Source organism: Copidosoma floridanum, unplaced genomic scaffold (genome assembly GCF_036245765.1).
Source record: "Copidosoma floridanum isolate Cflo_tuat_1 unplaced genomic scaffold, Cflo_Japanese_pri ptg000004l, whole genome shotgun sequence".
Classification (NCBI taxonomy): Eukaryota; Metazoa; Arthropoda; class Insecta; order Hymenoptera; family Encyrtidae; genus Copidosoma; species Copidosoma floridanum.
In genome coordinates this window covers 32,975,904-32,992,241 of record NW_028321881.1, presented here as the reverse complement: position 1 = coordinate 32,992,241, position 16,338 = coordinate 32,975,904, and the positions used below count along the sequence as shown (strand labels likewise).

The following is a 16,338-nucleotide window of genomic DNA, read 5'->3' as shown; positions in this document are numbered from 1 at the left end:
GTTGAGCCATTTTTTTGTAGTTTGAAAAAAAAACCATCCTTTTTGGCCATTTTTTCGAAATTCAGTAACTCTTGTTCTAATAGATATTAATACTGGAAATTTGGAGAGAAGGTAGGTATTATAGCTCCTAACATGCACACCAAATTGCATAAAGATCTGTAGTACACTTTTGCTGAACTGCTAAGAAAAGTAAAAAAAGTCCTCTCAAAAAATGGCCATAAAAAAATTTTGGGCCATTTCACGTAAATTTCACAAAAAGGCCTTGGTTTTTCTAGAATTACTCTACATTATGCTAGAATGACGTTTCATGAAACCTCTAGTAAGTATTAAAGAAATCGGTTTAAAAACAGCATTTTTTATTTTGACGACACCCCCTCACAATCACTGAACCTTCGCTTCGGGAAGTGGTCGTGGCCTTCAGCGGCGCTCCACGGCTGCTTGCCCTACCACTCTGCTAGCTAAAAAATACTGTTTTTTAAACCAATTTCTTTAATACTTACTAGAGGTTTCATGGAACGTCATTCTAGCATAATGTAGAGTAATTCTAGAAAAACCAAGGCCTTTTTGTGAAATTTACGTGAAATGGCCCAAAAATTTTTTATGGCCATTTTTTGAGAGGACTTTTTTTACTTTTCTTAGCAGTTCAGCAAAAGTGTACTACAGATCTATATGCAATTTGGTGTGCATGTTGGGAGTTAATATTCTCTCAAAATTCCCGCTATTAATATCTATTAGAACAAGAGTTATTGAATTTCAAAAAAATGGCCAAAAAGGATGGTTTTTTTCAAACTACAAAAAAACGGCTCAACCGATTTTAATTCTGCGTATCGCATTTTTTTGGTCTTAAAATTACGCATCTTTTTTATCCGAAACTTTTTTTTGTACAGTCTTTAATTTTTCACCTAGACGCGAAAAACCTGTTTTTTGGGGGGGGGGGGGGGGAAGGGAAGAGGCCTTTACCGATATTTTCAGCAGTTAAAAAGTATTGCAATCTTTTTTGAATACAATTTCCTAGCGAGTAATATTTTTTTTTTTTTTTTAATCGAAATTTTCTGGTCGGAAAAGCTAATTCTATCACTCTATCCATACATATCGCTCGGTGAAACCTAACACTACAACGCCGAGTCAACGATTAAAAAAAAAATAGTATAGTGTAAGTAAAAGTAAATGAGGTCTTTGGGCTGACGGCTTGTTCCTGACAAAAAGAAATTTAATTTATTTGTCTGTAGAACGAATCAACGAGTCCCACCCTTCACTTATAGAAGTTCGGACGCAACATCAGTATAATTATCCATTTCAAACTATTTTATAATGTATTATAAAGTCTTGGTCTCGATTAATTTTTAACTTTTATTCATATAAAATTTTATGGACTTACCGAAAAAATTCACGATCATTATAGGTTAGTTTTACTTAAAATCTATAACAATACGTAAAAAATAACATGATTCTATAATTTTATACGACTTACAAAAGTAAAAATGAAAAATTTTCAACTGTTGGTTAGCTACAATAAGAAACCATTATTTCATTTGTATTTATACGTTTGTATTTATTTTGAGGTTATGCTGATTGGTATTGACGTGCAATAAGTCTGTGAATGTCGGCTATATTGCATTAGCCGTATTGAATTTTAAAATTTATCAGATTCATGATAAGTGACCTCAAAAATTCTCGAGTATAAATTTTTATTGAGGCTTGGGCATTTTATCAGATTTTGGCCAGATATATTGTACTTGCTATCTTGATTTTTAAATCGTCAACCTGGATTCGTAATCAGTGACTTCAAAGCCTCCTGAGTTTCAATTTTTATCGAGGTTTGGGCACTCTATCAGATTTTGGTCCACTATATTGGATCTGCCATCTTGAATTTCATTATTACGACAATTCGTTATAAACTATTATAAGATATATTATCAAGTTAATACTGCCAAATTTTATCGCGCAAAAAAGACTAATCCTTTGACTTTAATGTGTAATTTAGCTGGTTTTAATCATTTTCATTATTTGAGGTAAGGTCAAATTAATTTAAGGTCGAAAATTAAAATTGGCCTCCACAGATGTCTTACTAATCATTTCATCTTAAAAATAAAAAAAAAATATCTAATTTGGTCACAAATTGTGGTCTCTTAATAATTTTGAATAAAAAAAGTCAGTTTGAGCCCACTGTGCAGCGCCACCACAGGCAGCCTGCTCAAGTGCTAAACACGACATTTTGACCGCCCTGTTTAAGCTTCAAAATATAAACAAAATAAAAAAACAATATGTATTAATTTGATAGTGTCTTCGCGTGATTTTTCGAATGGCTTTTATTATTTTCACCGGTTATCTACACATAATCTTGAAAAACGCAAATTAAAATAAAAAATGTGTTTTCAGCATAATCTTCAAATTTTTCATTTCTTTTGGCTGTACAGAAAGATCAGATATTTTGACTGCGATAAACTTTGTAAAAAAAAAGTGTTTTTTGTTTTTAACAATTAATAAAATGCTAAACAAAGCAAAATTCAAACACCGTATGCGCCAGCTGGGCATCTAGTGGGATCGAATTAGCTGAAATGTCGGTAACTTTTCATGAAATTCAGACTAGCTTGAAAAAAATGTATTGTAGAGAATTAAACAATGCTTATCAATTGTAATAAAATTGAACAAAAAATATTTTTCGCTATGGCTTCAAAAAAAATGGTAAAAATGATAAAACACGGTTTTTAGCGTTGGAAATGAGTAATAAAGCTTTAAATAAAAAATTAAAAATGTAGAAGTATGCGTGGCAAAAAGATCAACAAAATAAGCTCAGGTCGATCCCAATTGGCCCAGTAGTTTCCTCACAAAGTGCAAAAAATCTCGTTTTTTAAGCCAATAATCAAAACTTAATAACTCTCTTTCGCATAAACATTAATAGCTAAAATTTAGCAGAGTTGTAGCTTTAGTAGTCTTTAACAACCACACCGAATTTCAGTAAGATCGGATCGATACTTTTTGCAAACCGCAGCTAAATGCAAAAAAAGGTACTTTGGCAAAGGGGCCTAAAAAAAGTTGTTTACAACGTTAGATGCAATTTTTTTGGGAAATTGTATTGTTTAATACTCAATCTACAATTTACCAAAGTATCAAATTTTATTATAGGGTGGAAATTCGTTATATTGTTATTTTGAAGAGCACTTGCAGTTTAACTGTACGGTGGCTCATTGCCCCTCACAAGCCGTACTGCCGTGGGCAAAAAATACCCATTAGGTTTATCATTTTTAAGCAACTTCCACGTAGAAAAAAATTGTATACTTTTGTAAATTGTAGAGTAAATGTTGAAGAATATGATCTAGCAAAAAAATAGCATCTAAAGTTGTAAACAACTTTTTTAGGCTTTTTTGCCAAAGTACCTTTTTTTGCATTTAGCTGCGGTTTGCAAAAACTGTTGATCTGATCTTGCTGAAATACGTTGTTGTGGTGCGATGGTGTGGTTGTTTAAGACCACTAAAGCTCTATAAAATTTTAGCTCCTAATGTTTATATGAAAGAAAGTTATTAATTTTTGATTATTGGCTTGAAAAACGATATTTTATGCATTTTGCGAGGAAACTACTGGGCCAATTGGGATTGACTGGAGCTCATTTTGTTCGTCTTTTTGCCACGCACACTCCCATATTTTATATTTTTTATTTAAAGGTTTATTGTTTATTTCCGACGCTTAAAACCGTGTTTTATTATTTTTGCCATTTTTTTAAGCTTTAGCGGAAAATATTTTTTGTTCGATTTTATTACAATCAATTGGCATTGTTTAGTTCTCGACAAGGTATTTTTTTCAAGCTAGTCTGAATTTCCATTGCCAAAAACTTAATTCGATCCCACTAATCACCACAACGTCACGACGCCTTGGCAGTCGATCTTTGTGTCTACTGCATTGCAACAATAATTAGCAAATTTGGCGGGTTATAAATTAGAATGATTTTTTAGTAAGATCATGACTCGGTTGAATGATTTTTATTAATAGTCTTATTTTACGATAAAATAAAACTAAATAATATTGTAAATGTTACACAATATTTTGTTATTAATTGTATTACCACAAAAGCATCTTGGAGGATTTGTGGACACTTTATTAGACCTTTCTTTATAATATAGTTTTGTTTCACCAAAGAATTACAGCACTTTACCATCGTAATTTAATCGTAATAAACTGAATATATTACCTCACTGTAATAACCAATAACCACAAAAAAATTTAGTCATTATAAATATTGTAATTGTTACCTACAGCGTATGAAAAATAAACTAATTAATGATAAATCTATTATGTATACCTGAGTTCTAAAGTTAAAGGCACGCACGGCATTCAAATATTGCTTTGCACATTACAATTCGTAAAAAAAAAACACTTTATTTTACAATGTTTATCGAAGTAAAAAAACCTGATAGTTCGACCTGCATGGTAAAAAAAAATGAAAAATTTAAAGATCACGCTATAAACACATTTTCAATTTTGCTTTGCGTTTTTCGAGGTTATGGTTGGATAAATCTTGAAAATAATGAAAGCTATTCGAAAGATCTGGCCAAAAAGTTATTAAAGCAATACATATTGTTATTATTTTTTTGTTTATGTTTTGAAGCCGTAATAGCGCGGTAAAAATATCGTCTTTAGCACTTGAGCGGGCTGCCAGCGGTGGCGCTGGGGCAGTTTAGGTGAATCTCTCTATATTGCAAATTAATTTTAGAAGTTAACAGTTGCAGCATTGCTAGTGGCTCACTCGCTAACCAGCTGCGATGCAAAAATGGCTATTTTCATTCAAACAATGTGAAAAACCAATGAGTTTTATGTTGTCAAAGTTCTTAAATATTCTATAAACATCCTTGGACACCTTCCCAAAGCGTTTTAAACTTTTATTTTATTGTATTTCACGCCTTGTTTTTCAAGTCTATTTTGGACTCTCGGAAGCTACGAAAAAGTATATCTGTAAATGAATGTTCACGTTTACCGTTCATGATATATAGATATACTTTAGAGGACCTAAAACAGAGCTGAAAAACAAGGGGTTACAATAAAATAATAGTCTAAAACACTTCCGGAATTTATTCAAGGATTTTTTAGATTGTTATACAATTGTATTGTTGGTTTATTATGTCGTTTTTTATGGATGAAAATAGCCATTTTCGCATTTTTTCGAACTTTAATAATTAATATCTCAAAAAGTATTAATTTTAGAGAAAAGTTGCAAGAGACTTTTTTGTTTATAGTCTAAAGATTATGCAAAAAAACCAAGTATAAATATTTTCTACGAGAGATGCAAAGTTATTCGACCTTCTATTAATTATTTTTATGTAGAATGTCATATTATGAGTGAAATGGTTTGACAAATTTTGCAAGGCTTGATTCACAATCGAATATTAATAATAATTTAGGATCAAGTACTATTTCCACATAGAAATGTTGGAGGTCTTCTAACTTACTAGACCAACAGATTTTTTACAGTAACAAAAAAAAAAAAAAAATTTGCACATTGATTAATACGATTGATGAGTAAAGAACTAAAAAATAACATATAAAACCATTAATAAAAATTTAAGTAAAAGAGAATCTCACCTATCAATATCCCGACTTCTGAGTTCTTCGATTCGCTTACGCCTCTCCTCATCACGTTGATTGCGAAAGCGCTGAGCAGCAAGAGCCTGCTGGCGTAGCTCTTCAAGTTTGCGCACGCGCTCTTCGCTCTGACGCTCTCGCACCAGCTTCGCTCTGTCTATTTCCTTATTCATCACATTTTCACCACAAACTGATTCTTTATCTGTAATACGCCATGGTATTATTTTAATTACAGTTGTCAAAGGAGTATTCAACAAAATAATTTGCACAAACCCAATTTATTATAAAGGTATTTATTCAACACACTCGTATAAGTTTTATAATAGCAAATTTCGTACGATGAGAGTACGTGATTCTCATTTGACAGCTGAATACATGCAGGTATAAGCTTTCAATTTTTTTCACCATCAAGTTTTTGATTGTTCAACGATTTTATCGTATGTTTATAAAAAAATTTTTTAGCAAGTACTACTGCAAAATTTGAAATATTTTAAGGAATTGTGTTTAAATTTATATCAAATTTATGAGATTCATTTGGCTTCAGCTGAACTTTTAAAGGATTTTGTTCCATGTCTGTCTGAAAAAGTAACCCAGAATCAGAGAAATGAATACCTAACTTACAAAATTTATACTGCAACGTAGGTCTTGCGTGAGAGAGATTTTCTCACAAAACTAACACCAGACAAAGTTTAAAGAACGAGACGCTCGAATTTTTTTTTTTTCCAATCTTGATTATTTTCAAGATTTCAGCACCCCCCGAGCAAATTATCATTTGCATGTCCGTAATCAAGTCCACCTCCCCCCTACCCTCACCTTCATAACGATACAGAATCTGTAACTTTCAGACTGGGACAACACTACAACAGCTACTGTAGACCTGACAATATTCTGTAGTAAAATAGATGACTCACAGTATAGTTTAGAGACATGTAGCCTTTTAAATTGGAAAGAGCCAATCAAAGCTTTTTTTAAATTTATTTTTGCTTGATCAAAAATATTTTTGTAGTGGGTCGTGGTTTCAGTAGTCAATTTTTTGCTCTTAATAAATTTTATAAATAAATAGAAATTTGAGATTCTTCTATGAAAAAAAATGTTTTATTTTTCAAATATTGATAGCTTGCTATAGAAAGTCAGATGAACTACTTTCAACTCTAAACTTTCTATACTGAAACTTTCATATAGTATTTAAAATATGTCAAGACTAATAGACTTTATTCTGTTATTTTGATTTAGCAAGCTTGATAGTCTGTGTTCAAATGGTAAATACAACCCAGAGCACATTCTGGCATTAAACGTTTTTCTTTCGAACAGCCCCACCAAGATTTTAATCATGTATTAACGCTTGCTGAACAAGATTCTTAATAAAAGACTCTCGTTTGAGTGTTCAATAATTTATTGTTAACAATTTTATAAATTAATTTTTTTTTGCATTTTCTTTAATCTGTTGATTTATTGTAAATAGAAATTTGTATTTAATTTTCTGTTCTATCTTTTATTTTACAGCCATTCTGACTAGCAGTGCGTGTAACGGGTCTACATGGGGACATCTTATTTTACATGGCTCTTAAACTATCAGACCATAGTTAGAAAAACGCATTCAAGATAGTAATTTCCCAGAAGTGCGAGCCAAGTGAGTAAAGGCCGAGTCTCAAACTCATTATCATGTGTTACCAAGCCCCCAAGCTACAAGAACCGCGGTCTAGACAACTGTGCTACCGTAGCCTCTTTTATAAAAAATATACTTTTCCCATTCAAAAGTCTTGACCTATAAAAAATACATTTTTCCTATTTTTTACTTTACGGTAAAACAGTTGGAGAGCTGGTATGCTAAAGTGGTAATTTTATATTCTTAAACTTGTAAAGCACATGTAATGCTACTTACGATATAAAAGATGATCTACACAGAGAAAAAAATTAGTATCCTGTGTAAGTAAGAGCTATCAAATCCGAGAGGAAAGACAAAATCGCAAACAATTGTTTGGTAAAGTGAGGTTTTTTTAGAGAAGTTCTGCTCTACTAATTTTTTCCCCGCCTAACTACGATATTACATGGAAAAAATGTTTTAAAAAAGCTAGCTTTGCATTTTTATACATAATTGTTAGTAACAAATAAGTAACCATTCAAACAATAATCCATTGCTGAACATTCGTTCAGAGGGAAAAAATAAATTTAAAAATGTTGATAATGCAATTCAGATAAAAAATCTTTAATGCCAGAATTTATTCTGTATTGCATATAAACTATACTGTCATATTAAAAAGACTGTCAAGCTTACTAGATAAGAATAACAAAATAAAATCTATTGGTTTTCAAGTCTTCTTGCGAGGTTTAGAGTAAAAAATTATATATCTAGCTTGAAATAGAAATCATAAAACGTCACAAACGTGTTTTTTTTAACAAGAAAAATCACTGATTTTAAATACATTCTTTAAAAAAAATTCTCTAAAATTCTCTAAAATTCTCTGAAAAATAAGTTGGAAAACTAGAAAAACATTTTTTTGACGAAGAATCCAATTCGTATCATGTTTTCATAAGTAATAATAAAAAACTGACCACTTGGATCTTGACCCACGGTTGGAAATCGTATTCAGCAGATAAAAATACTTTAAAACACCAGATCATTTTTATTTAAAAAGACCATGAGACCTCGCCTGAAGTTTAAACTAGTTTTTTAAAGGATTTCGACCTCAGATGGCATTATCTTGAATTAATGACAAACGTAAAAATGTTTAGCAATTGTGTATGTTACGTGGGTTTTACGGTACGGGAATAAATAATAGGCCAAATTGAGGTTAACTTGTGTTTTATTACAATTACTTATATTCGAGAGAAGTTGTGCGTGTCCTAATCTCGCAGGCCCAGACCTTCCGCACTTGTGTCTCTAGCTAATCTCCCCTTTTACTCTGTCCCTTCGCTCTATTTTTCCTATCACTTTTTCTCTTTATTCCCCTACCTTTCGGGCCCAAGCCAGCGGAGGCGCACGTACGCATAGCTATATGCTATCATACGTATCATGTATATCTTGCACTAAGCAGAAAATTTTTTAAAAACATTGTTACATCTATGGAAAATTTGTGTAAAATTTTTAAATGAAATTATTTCGCAAAGATTTTGTTTGTTGATATCAAATTACGTCAAATGCATTGATTCATGAAAAAATTAGCGTAATAAGATGACTCTACCACACATTTTTAGGCTGTAAATTAACGAACAAACGATTTTTAGGAGTAACAGACTTTTTTTAATAACTTTTCATTAATTACTGGAAATTCTGATTTTTACAGGGACAAAGCTGAGAACCAATAGAAAATTAAAGTATGAAATTTTGTATTAATATGGCATTTAAATAATTTATGACTGTATCTGGCGCACATTATTAGAACATGTAAAATACTTAATTCATCTCAAGTCAGTTATTGTCAGGTGTATGCGTGTGTGAGAACATATGAATAAATGGACATACTCTATTTATGATTCGACTTACATAATTTATTCAAACAACTCTATCTATATCCATTCATCCTACCATTAACAATCTTGACAAACTATGAACAAACTCAAGAAAACTAATATAAACTAATACAAAACAAAAGAAAAGCCTTAGCTTCTAGTGTGCTCGTGCTTTCCAACAGAATAGAAAGAGCTGACGGGGAGAGTCAGCTACACAAAGGTCACGCAGATCATAGCGCCACTTTAAACTTTATGAATACCAAAATTAACACCGAGCCGCAAATAAAAATCTCACACTTCCTCATGATCAGTGCGACACTAAGGCAGCAAGAAAAAAAATAAAGAAATAAGTAAAATGACTCGAGCTTCAACTTGAAATATCCGTCGACTTCGCCCACGACTCACTAAATGGAATACCGTAGTGTATTGACATGTAATGTGAAACGTTTTCAGTTAAAAATTTTACATTTATTTCTGACACTCCTCAGAACAAAAATCTTCTAATTAAAAACATATCTGCTCGGAATCCATACAGTTCATTTCGTCAAGTAAAAAGCTGTAAGAAGTGAAAAAATTTAATGATACTGAAAAGTACCGTGCATTCCTTATGCCAAAATATAATCGTTGATTTGCAGTTTCTCCCGTATAATCTATGAACAGGGCTATTTTTAAAAGCTGTTAAAATTTAAAACTCACAAAAAATATGTATTAAAAAAAAAAATGTTTTTCTTAGCTCGCAACTTTATTACCACAGCAACAAAGTCCTGGAGCTTAATTTCTACATTTATTGCTACAAAAATACAAATACATATTCTACTCATTTAGAAATCTGGGAGATTTAAGAGATTACTATAAGGGTTATAGTGAAAAGCTTATCTCTCACTTAATAAATTCTTTATTTATCGATTTTAATGCTACTTTGAGCTCGATAAATATTCAGCGTCATTTTCTTGACGCCTAAAATTGTATTCATTAGATGCATTTGAAGTTTTCTTTCCAATTCGACTTCTTTGCGACTTTTAGCAAAGTTAAGACTTTTGTGAGCCCTAAAGGCTATTTTTTTCAACTTTATTAGGTTGCAATATATATTTGTTAGCAAGGTAGTTCGACATCCAATGGCCCTGAAAAAGATCGGTGAGCTAAAGTAAACTCTTTCTTGACTGAAGTTTCCACCAAACGTAATTGCCTCTATACCTCAGGGTATTTTTCTCTGGCCTGTTATTGTAGCCCCACACTGATCGGGAGGAAAACTACAACGTTTGAAGCTTTGGAGCTAGTTGTAGAGCTCTTTTCCAACGTCTTCTGGTATAACGTCGAAGACGTTAGTATCTAAAACACCTTCTTTTTTTGCAGACTAAGTTGTTTTTGTGATCTAAGGTGGAGGTATGGGTTCGTGACGCTTGCCCGTTTGCTTCCTTAAAGTGTCTCTCAAACTAGGATTTTAAGTGCACAACAGCAAATCTTGTCTCTGTATATGGAGAAAAAAAATTTTTGATTTTAATTTTTTATGGTGATGATGTAATAATTACTAGAAACTGCAAGATAGATTTAAATAAAATTAAGATTTTCAAATGCATAAGAAACTAACACAAGAAATTTCATGTCTAATTAAGTAATAAATTTTTGTATGTTCTCTGCATGTTTTAGCATGACAAAAATTTAACGAGTGAACGAATGAGCAGAGATGTTGATTTTTCTTTGCCTTGAGCCTGTTTCTTCATTAATTTTTAAAAATATACATATACCAGTAGGGCTTCACCTCTCTGCGTGCTCTACGTGCCAACCTCCTGCGAACTAATATCGATTTAAATTTAAGATTTTCATGAATTTTATAATTTTGAATAAGTAAACCATCTAACCCACTGATAACTTAAATTATTTTTAAGTTATTTAGACTATAATTGCAATTAAAAAATAAAAATATTGTAAAAAAAATATGTGTCATATTCGCTACGTGCTCAATTTTGAAGCAGTGCCACCAAGGCAAAAACAAGAACAATTGGTCTGGCACAGCAGAAGGCAATATTTACGATATGTGCTTGATACCTATAGGAACACAGCACCTCGATAGATACACGAAAGGTTCTGTGTTTATTATATCACGAATTAATACAATGTCTCAAGTGGTACAATCCTATGTGGATAACTTTAGACGAAATTTGTACTACAAGCACTATAAGCGTTTGAGTATTACTTCAACATAAGTTTGTGTACTGTGTGATACGTGATACGTTTTATTAGTTTGCAATGTAGTCAACACAGATCTTCTCTGACTAATCAGAGAGCTCTATTAGCCCTATACCGGCGTGTTCACACAGTATGTACATACGTTCATATACAATACGCTTAGAGGATCTGACCCCAGCTAAAAACTCCAAGAAATACACAGTATACGATGTATTTCATTGCGCTTTCAATGAACATGCATGACTAAAATATGTACATACAACTCATAATTTTATTAAAAATGTAACCCTTAGAATGGTTGTCGATGGATAAACGCATAACTTTCTAATAATAGTAGTGCTTAGCAGTCTGCTAGCAGAAGACAAACATATCATTTAGTTTCACATATTAGCACAGGTATTGCTGCAATCGCTTTTTCAGCTTGTGCACGTAGCAAATAGGCGTTCCGTACGCCGATCGACGAGAATAGATAATGTATATTAATTCGAGTGTGCAAATTTGAAGTAAATAGTAGCGTGGTTGCCGAGGCTTCGTCTGCCTTCTCTAACTCATCTCGCGGTGCTCCCGTGTGACTTGATTTATTATTTATGATTACGGACTTAAGATGTACTTTTTTTAGTACTATCGTATTCTTCGTATAAAAAAATGTGATTTTCAAAATTCATTTAACATGAAAGTTAGATTGTTAACCTTTTTTTTTTATTCAATATTATGCCACAACTTTAACTTATTTTTTTCGCCTGTCACACCAATATCTCTTTATAACATCTTACTAATATATGAAGCAAAGTCGCTAAAACCGTTGTAATCGCTTACCACGAAAACTACTGAACTGATTTTGCTGAAATTTTGCACACTGATTCTTAATGATTCCATGATGGTTTTTGCATAGTTTTTTTTCTCGAAAAAGTGAATAACAAAATCGATAAATGAGCTCAAAGTTTTGGTAAAATAAGCTAGCCTTGTGCTTTAGTTCAGTAGGATCTGCTAAGAGGCGTCGATGTTAAATTGAAGCCACCTGCAATCAAAGATAGTAAAAAGTGGTTATAACATGCCCCATCGAGTTGTCGATTGTCGTAGTTATTCATCAGCAGTACACCAAGAACAAAGTTCTTAGTCGTACAGCAGGCATTCTGGCTACCGATGACACTCTTCTTTCATGGGCTAGCGAAGTAAATTGGTTTTTTTTTTTTCTGGATTGCCGAGACAACCGAGTACCACAGAACAGTAGGCATTTGAAAAGTCAACGTCTCCAAGAAAAGACCAGCAGATGTGTCTAGCCAGAGCACAACCTGCTCCAACACTTCAGAGTGTTGTGGCCGTTCAACCATCTGGCCTGATGCCGTCAGAGAATTTTCTACTTTAAATGCAAGCCAGGGAAAAAAGCCCTCAAGAGTACGAGCAGCCACAACGACCTCCTCCTTAGTGGTCGTCCCAACGGCATACCTACAGAGAACGTATTCTCCAGGCCCTCTCTTCTGACTAACGATGAGCGGTTGGTTATCCGGATAACGATCTGAAGATGAGATATTCTCTGGTCCGTGGCGTACCTCCCTCCAGTACGGTCTCTGTACATAGAGACTCCAAGGATAAGAGTCAAGCTACCCGCAGCTGGCTCTTCATCATCAAGAACAATAATAAGGAAAAACTGGAAATGTCACCACTGGCCCATTTTAGGGCTATTGTAAGTATTTAAGTTACTACTCAACCATTAATCTCATCGTTTTTTTTTGGGCCAGCTAAGTTTAAACTACCTTGCCAACGAATATACTTTTACTACCATTTGTAAAAACGGTTCGTCAACTAAAAGACTATGTAAAACCGGCAACTATTAAACCAAGTAAGTCATTCACTGGCAGACGTCATGAGCGGAGTTATTCATCGCAAGGCTGATGGGAACCCTGGTGACTGATGACTCTGTATTACCCTCTCAAATCTAAGCATTCAACCGGGAATCACCAATCCTCTTCAAGGTCTGCGCTAAGAAAACTAAACAGCTATGAAGGAAAAATAAACTTGAGCCAATGGGACAGTCTCAAACGGGCAAGCGTCACGAACCCATATCTCCACCTTAGATCACAAAAACAACTTAGTCTGCAAAAAAAGAAGGTGTTTTAGACACTAACGTCTTCGACGTTATACCAGAAGACGTTGGAAAAGAGCTCTACAACTAGCTCCAAAGCTTCAAACGTTGTAGTTTTCCTCCCGATCAGTGTGGGGCTACAATAACAGGCCAGAGAAAAATACCCTGAGGTATAGAGGCAATTACGTTTGGTGGAAACTTCAGTCAAGAAAGAGTTTACTTTAGCTCACCGATCTTTTTCAGGGCCATTGGATGTCGAACTACCTTGCTAACAAATATATATTGCAACCTAATAAAGTTGAAAAAAATAGCCTTTAGGGCTCACAAAAGTCTTAACTTTGCTAAAAGTCGCAAAGAAGTCGAATTGGAAAGAAAACTTCAAATGCATCTAATGAATACAATTTTAGGCGTCAAGAAAATGACGCTGAATATTTATCGAGCTCAAAGTAGCATTAAAATCGATAAATAAAGAATTTATTAAGTGAGAGATAAGCTTTTCACTATAACCCTTATAGTAATCTCTTAAATCTCCCAGATTTCTAAATGAGTAGAATATGTATTTGTATTTTTGTAGCAATAAATGTAGAAATTAAGCTCCAGGACTTTGTTGCTGTGGTAATAAAGTTGCGAGCTAAGAAAAACATTTTTTTTTTTAATACATATTTTTTGTGAGTTTTAAATTTTAACAGCTTTTAAAAATAGCCCTGTTCATAGATTATACGGGAGAAACTGCAAATCAACGATTATATTTTGGCATAAGGAATGCACGGTACTTTTCAGTATCATTAAATTTTTTCACTTCTTACAGCTTTTTACTTGACGAAATGAACTGTATGGATTCCGAGCAGATATGTTTTTAATTAGAAGATTTTTGTTCTGAGGAGTGTCAGAAATAAATGTAAAATTTTTAACTGAAAACGTTTCACATTACATGTCAATACACTACGGTATTCCATTTAGTGAGTCGTGGGCGAAGTCGACGGATATTTCAAGTTGAAGCTCGAGTCATTTTACTTATTTCTTTATTTTTTTTCTTGCTGCCTTAGTGTCGCACTGATCATGAGGAAGTGTGAGATTTTTATTTGCGGCTCGGTGTTAATTTTGGTATTCATAAAGTTTAAAGTGGCGCTATGATCTGCGTGACCTTTGTGTAGCTGACTCTCCCCGTCAGCTCTTTCTATTCTGTTGGAAAGCACGAGCACACTAGAAGCTAAGGCTTTTCTTTTGTTTTGTATTAGTTTATATTAGTTTTCTTGAGTTTGTTCATAGTTTGTCAAGATTGTTAATGGTAGGATGAATGGATATAGATAGAGTTGTTTGAATAAATTATGTAAGTCGAATCATAAATAGAGTATGTCCATTTATTCATATGTTCTCACACACGCATACACCTGACAATAACTGACTTGAGATGAATTAAGTATTTTACATGTTCTAATAATGTGCGCCAGATACAGTCATAAATTATTTAAATGCCATATTAATACAAAATTTCATACTTTAATTTTCTATTGGTTCTCAGCTTTGTCCCTGTAAAAATCAGAATTTCCAGTAATTAATGAAAAGTTATTAAAAAAAGTCTGTTACTCCTAAAAATCGTTTGTTCGTTAATTTACAGCCTAAAAATGTGTGGTAGAGTCATCTTATTACGCTAATTTTTTCATGAATCAATGCATTTGACGTAATTTGATATCAACAAACAAAATCTTTGCGAAATAATTTCATTTAAAAATTCAAATGTACAAAATTTAAAAATGGTACATTTTTTTAACGTAGTAACTTTCGGTTACAATTCATTACGTAAATAGTTAGTTGGTTGTAGAAGACTAAAAAAAGCATTACAAACGCTGGTATACATAATTTTAGATCTTGCTGTATGTATAAAAAGTATTTAATTCTTAAATTAAAGTTAATCAAAAATTAAATTAAAAAGTGATAATTTACAGCCCTGGTGATAAAGCGTTGATATTTTTAAAACTTAATTATTTCTCAAGCAATGTTGCTTGAATGTAACTTTCATGAGAATCTGCTTCAATCGATGATTTAACTATGCGCTCGTATCGTTTAAAAAGGTGGGGTTGTACGTATGGTATGTTAAGAGAAGTGCACATATTACTTAAATGTGTACATCAGTACTGGTATACAAGCATCCTGAAATAAAAAACTTATTAATTAATTTTTCGATGGTTCTCATTACGTAAATTTATGAATTTTACTATTTTTAAAGAAAAACTAGTTAAATAATACAATGCGTGACTGAAAGCTAAAATAATAAGATCGTACCGAGTAGAGCTCTGCAGTTAACATCGTAAATCAAACAACGTCCAGATGAGCCTTGAAAGCTGAACTGGCTTGTACCGAATCCCAATCCGAATCCAAAAGGAGGTACTTGTAACATATGATTCAAAAAGTATTGGCAAGTCTGCTTCGTTTCTCGTGACTCATGGTTTCTTAGTGATGAGGTCTCGCTGCAACATTTACAAGAAAGCAGCTCAACAAGTAATTTGATGTTGACAATACGATTACCTTCAACAACACAGCATTTACTTTTTTGCTTTACTTTTTCCATATTTATTTCTAACTTACATCATGAAGAGCCTTTATAGCAGCGAACTGCTTCAATTTCTTTTTATAAACTTATTCAGACATATTTTTATTTTTTCAGTAAAACAATTTTTTTTCAGGAATAATACTATAACTTATTGGTGTTTGCTTCTCAAAATACGGTCATGACTTCCTGTGCATAATTAGCAGACACGGAATTTAAAAAATTTTATATTTTTTATTGCAGTACGTACCGACTGATAAGTTCGTAAAAATATTTGAACGCGACGTTGCCAGATTTCATGAAGTGCATTTGTAATTTGAAATATTCTTTTATTTACCATTTTTCAAAAAAATGTACAATTGTATTAACTATTACTTTACTTCATTGTTTTTTAAAATATTTAATTTTCCTTTTTTTAATGAATCGCGTGATTTTAATAAGTTAATTTTTTTGTTTTGTCACAGTGGCAATGCTAATGTTGAAGCATAAGATTCCC

The 16,338-nt window shown here is 32.6% G+C and overlaps 1 protein-coding gene across 2 annotated transcripts in view; it reads right to left on the bottom strand.

Moving 5' to 3' along the window:
• Window positions 1–16,338, bottom strand: part of LOC106640139 (uncharacterized) — a 520,358-nt gene that overhangs the window by 473,281 nt on the left and 30,739 nt on the right. For both annotated transcript variants that reach the window (XM_089595683.1, XM_089595692.1), the window contains exon 2: window positions 5,575–5,776. In XM_089595683.1, the coding sequence (XP_089451809.1) occupies window positions 5,575–5,776 (202 nt within the window). The remainder of the gene's footprint in view (window positions 1–5,574; window positions 5,777–16,338) is intronic.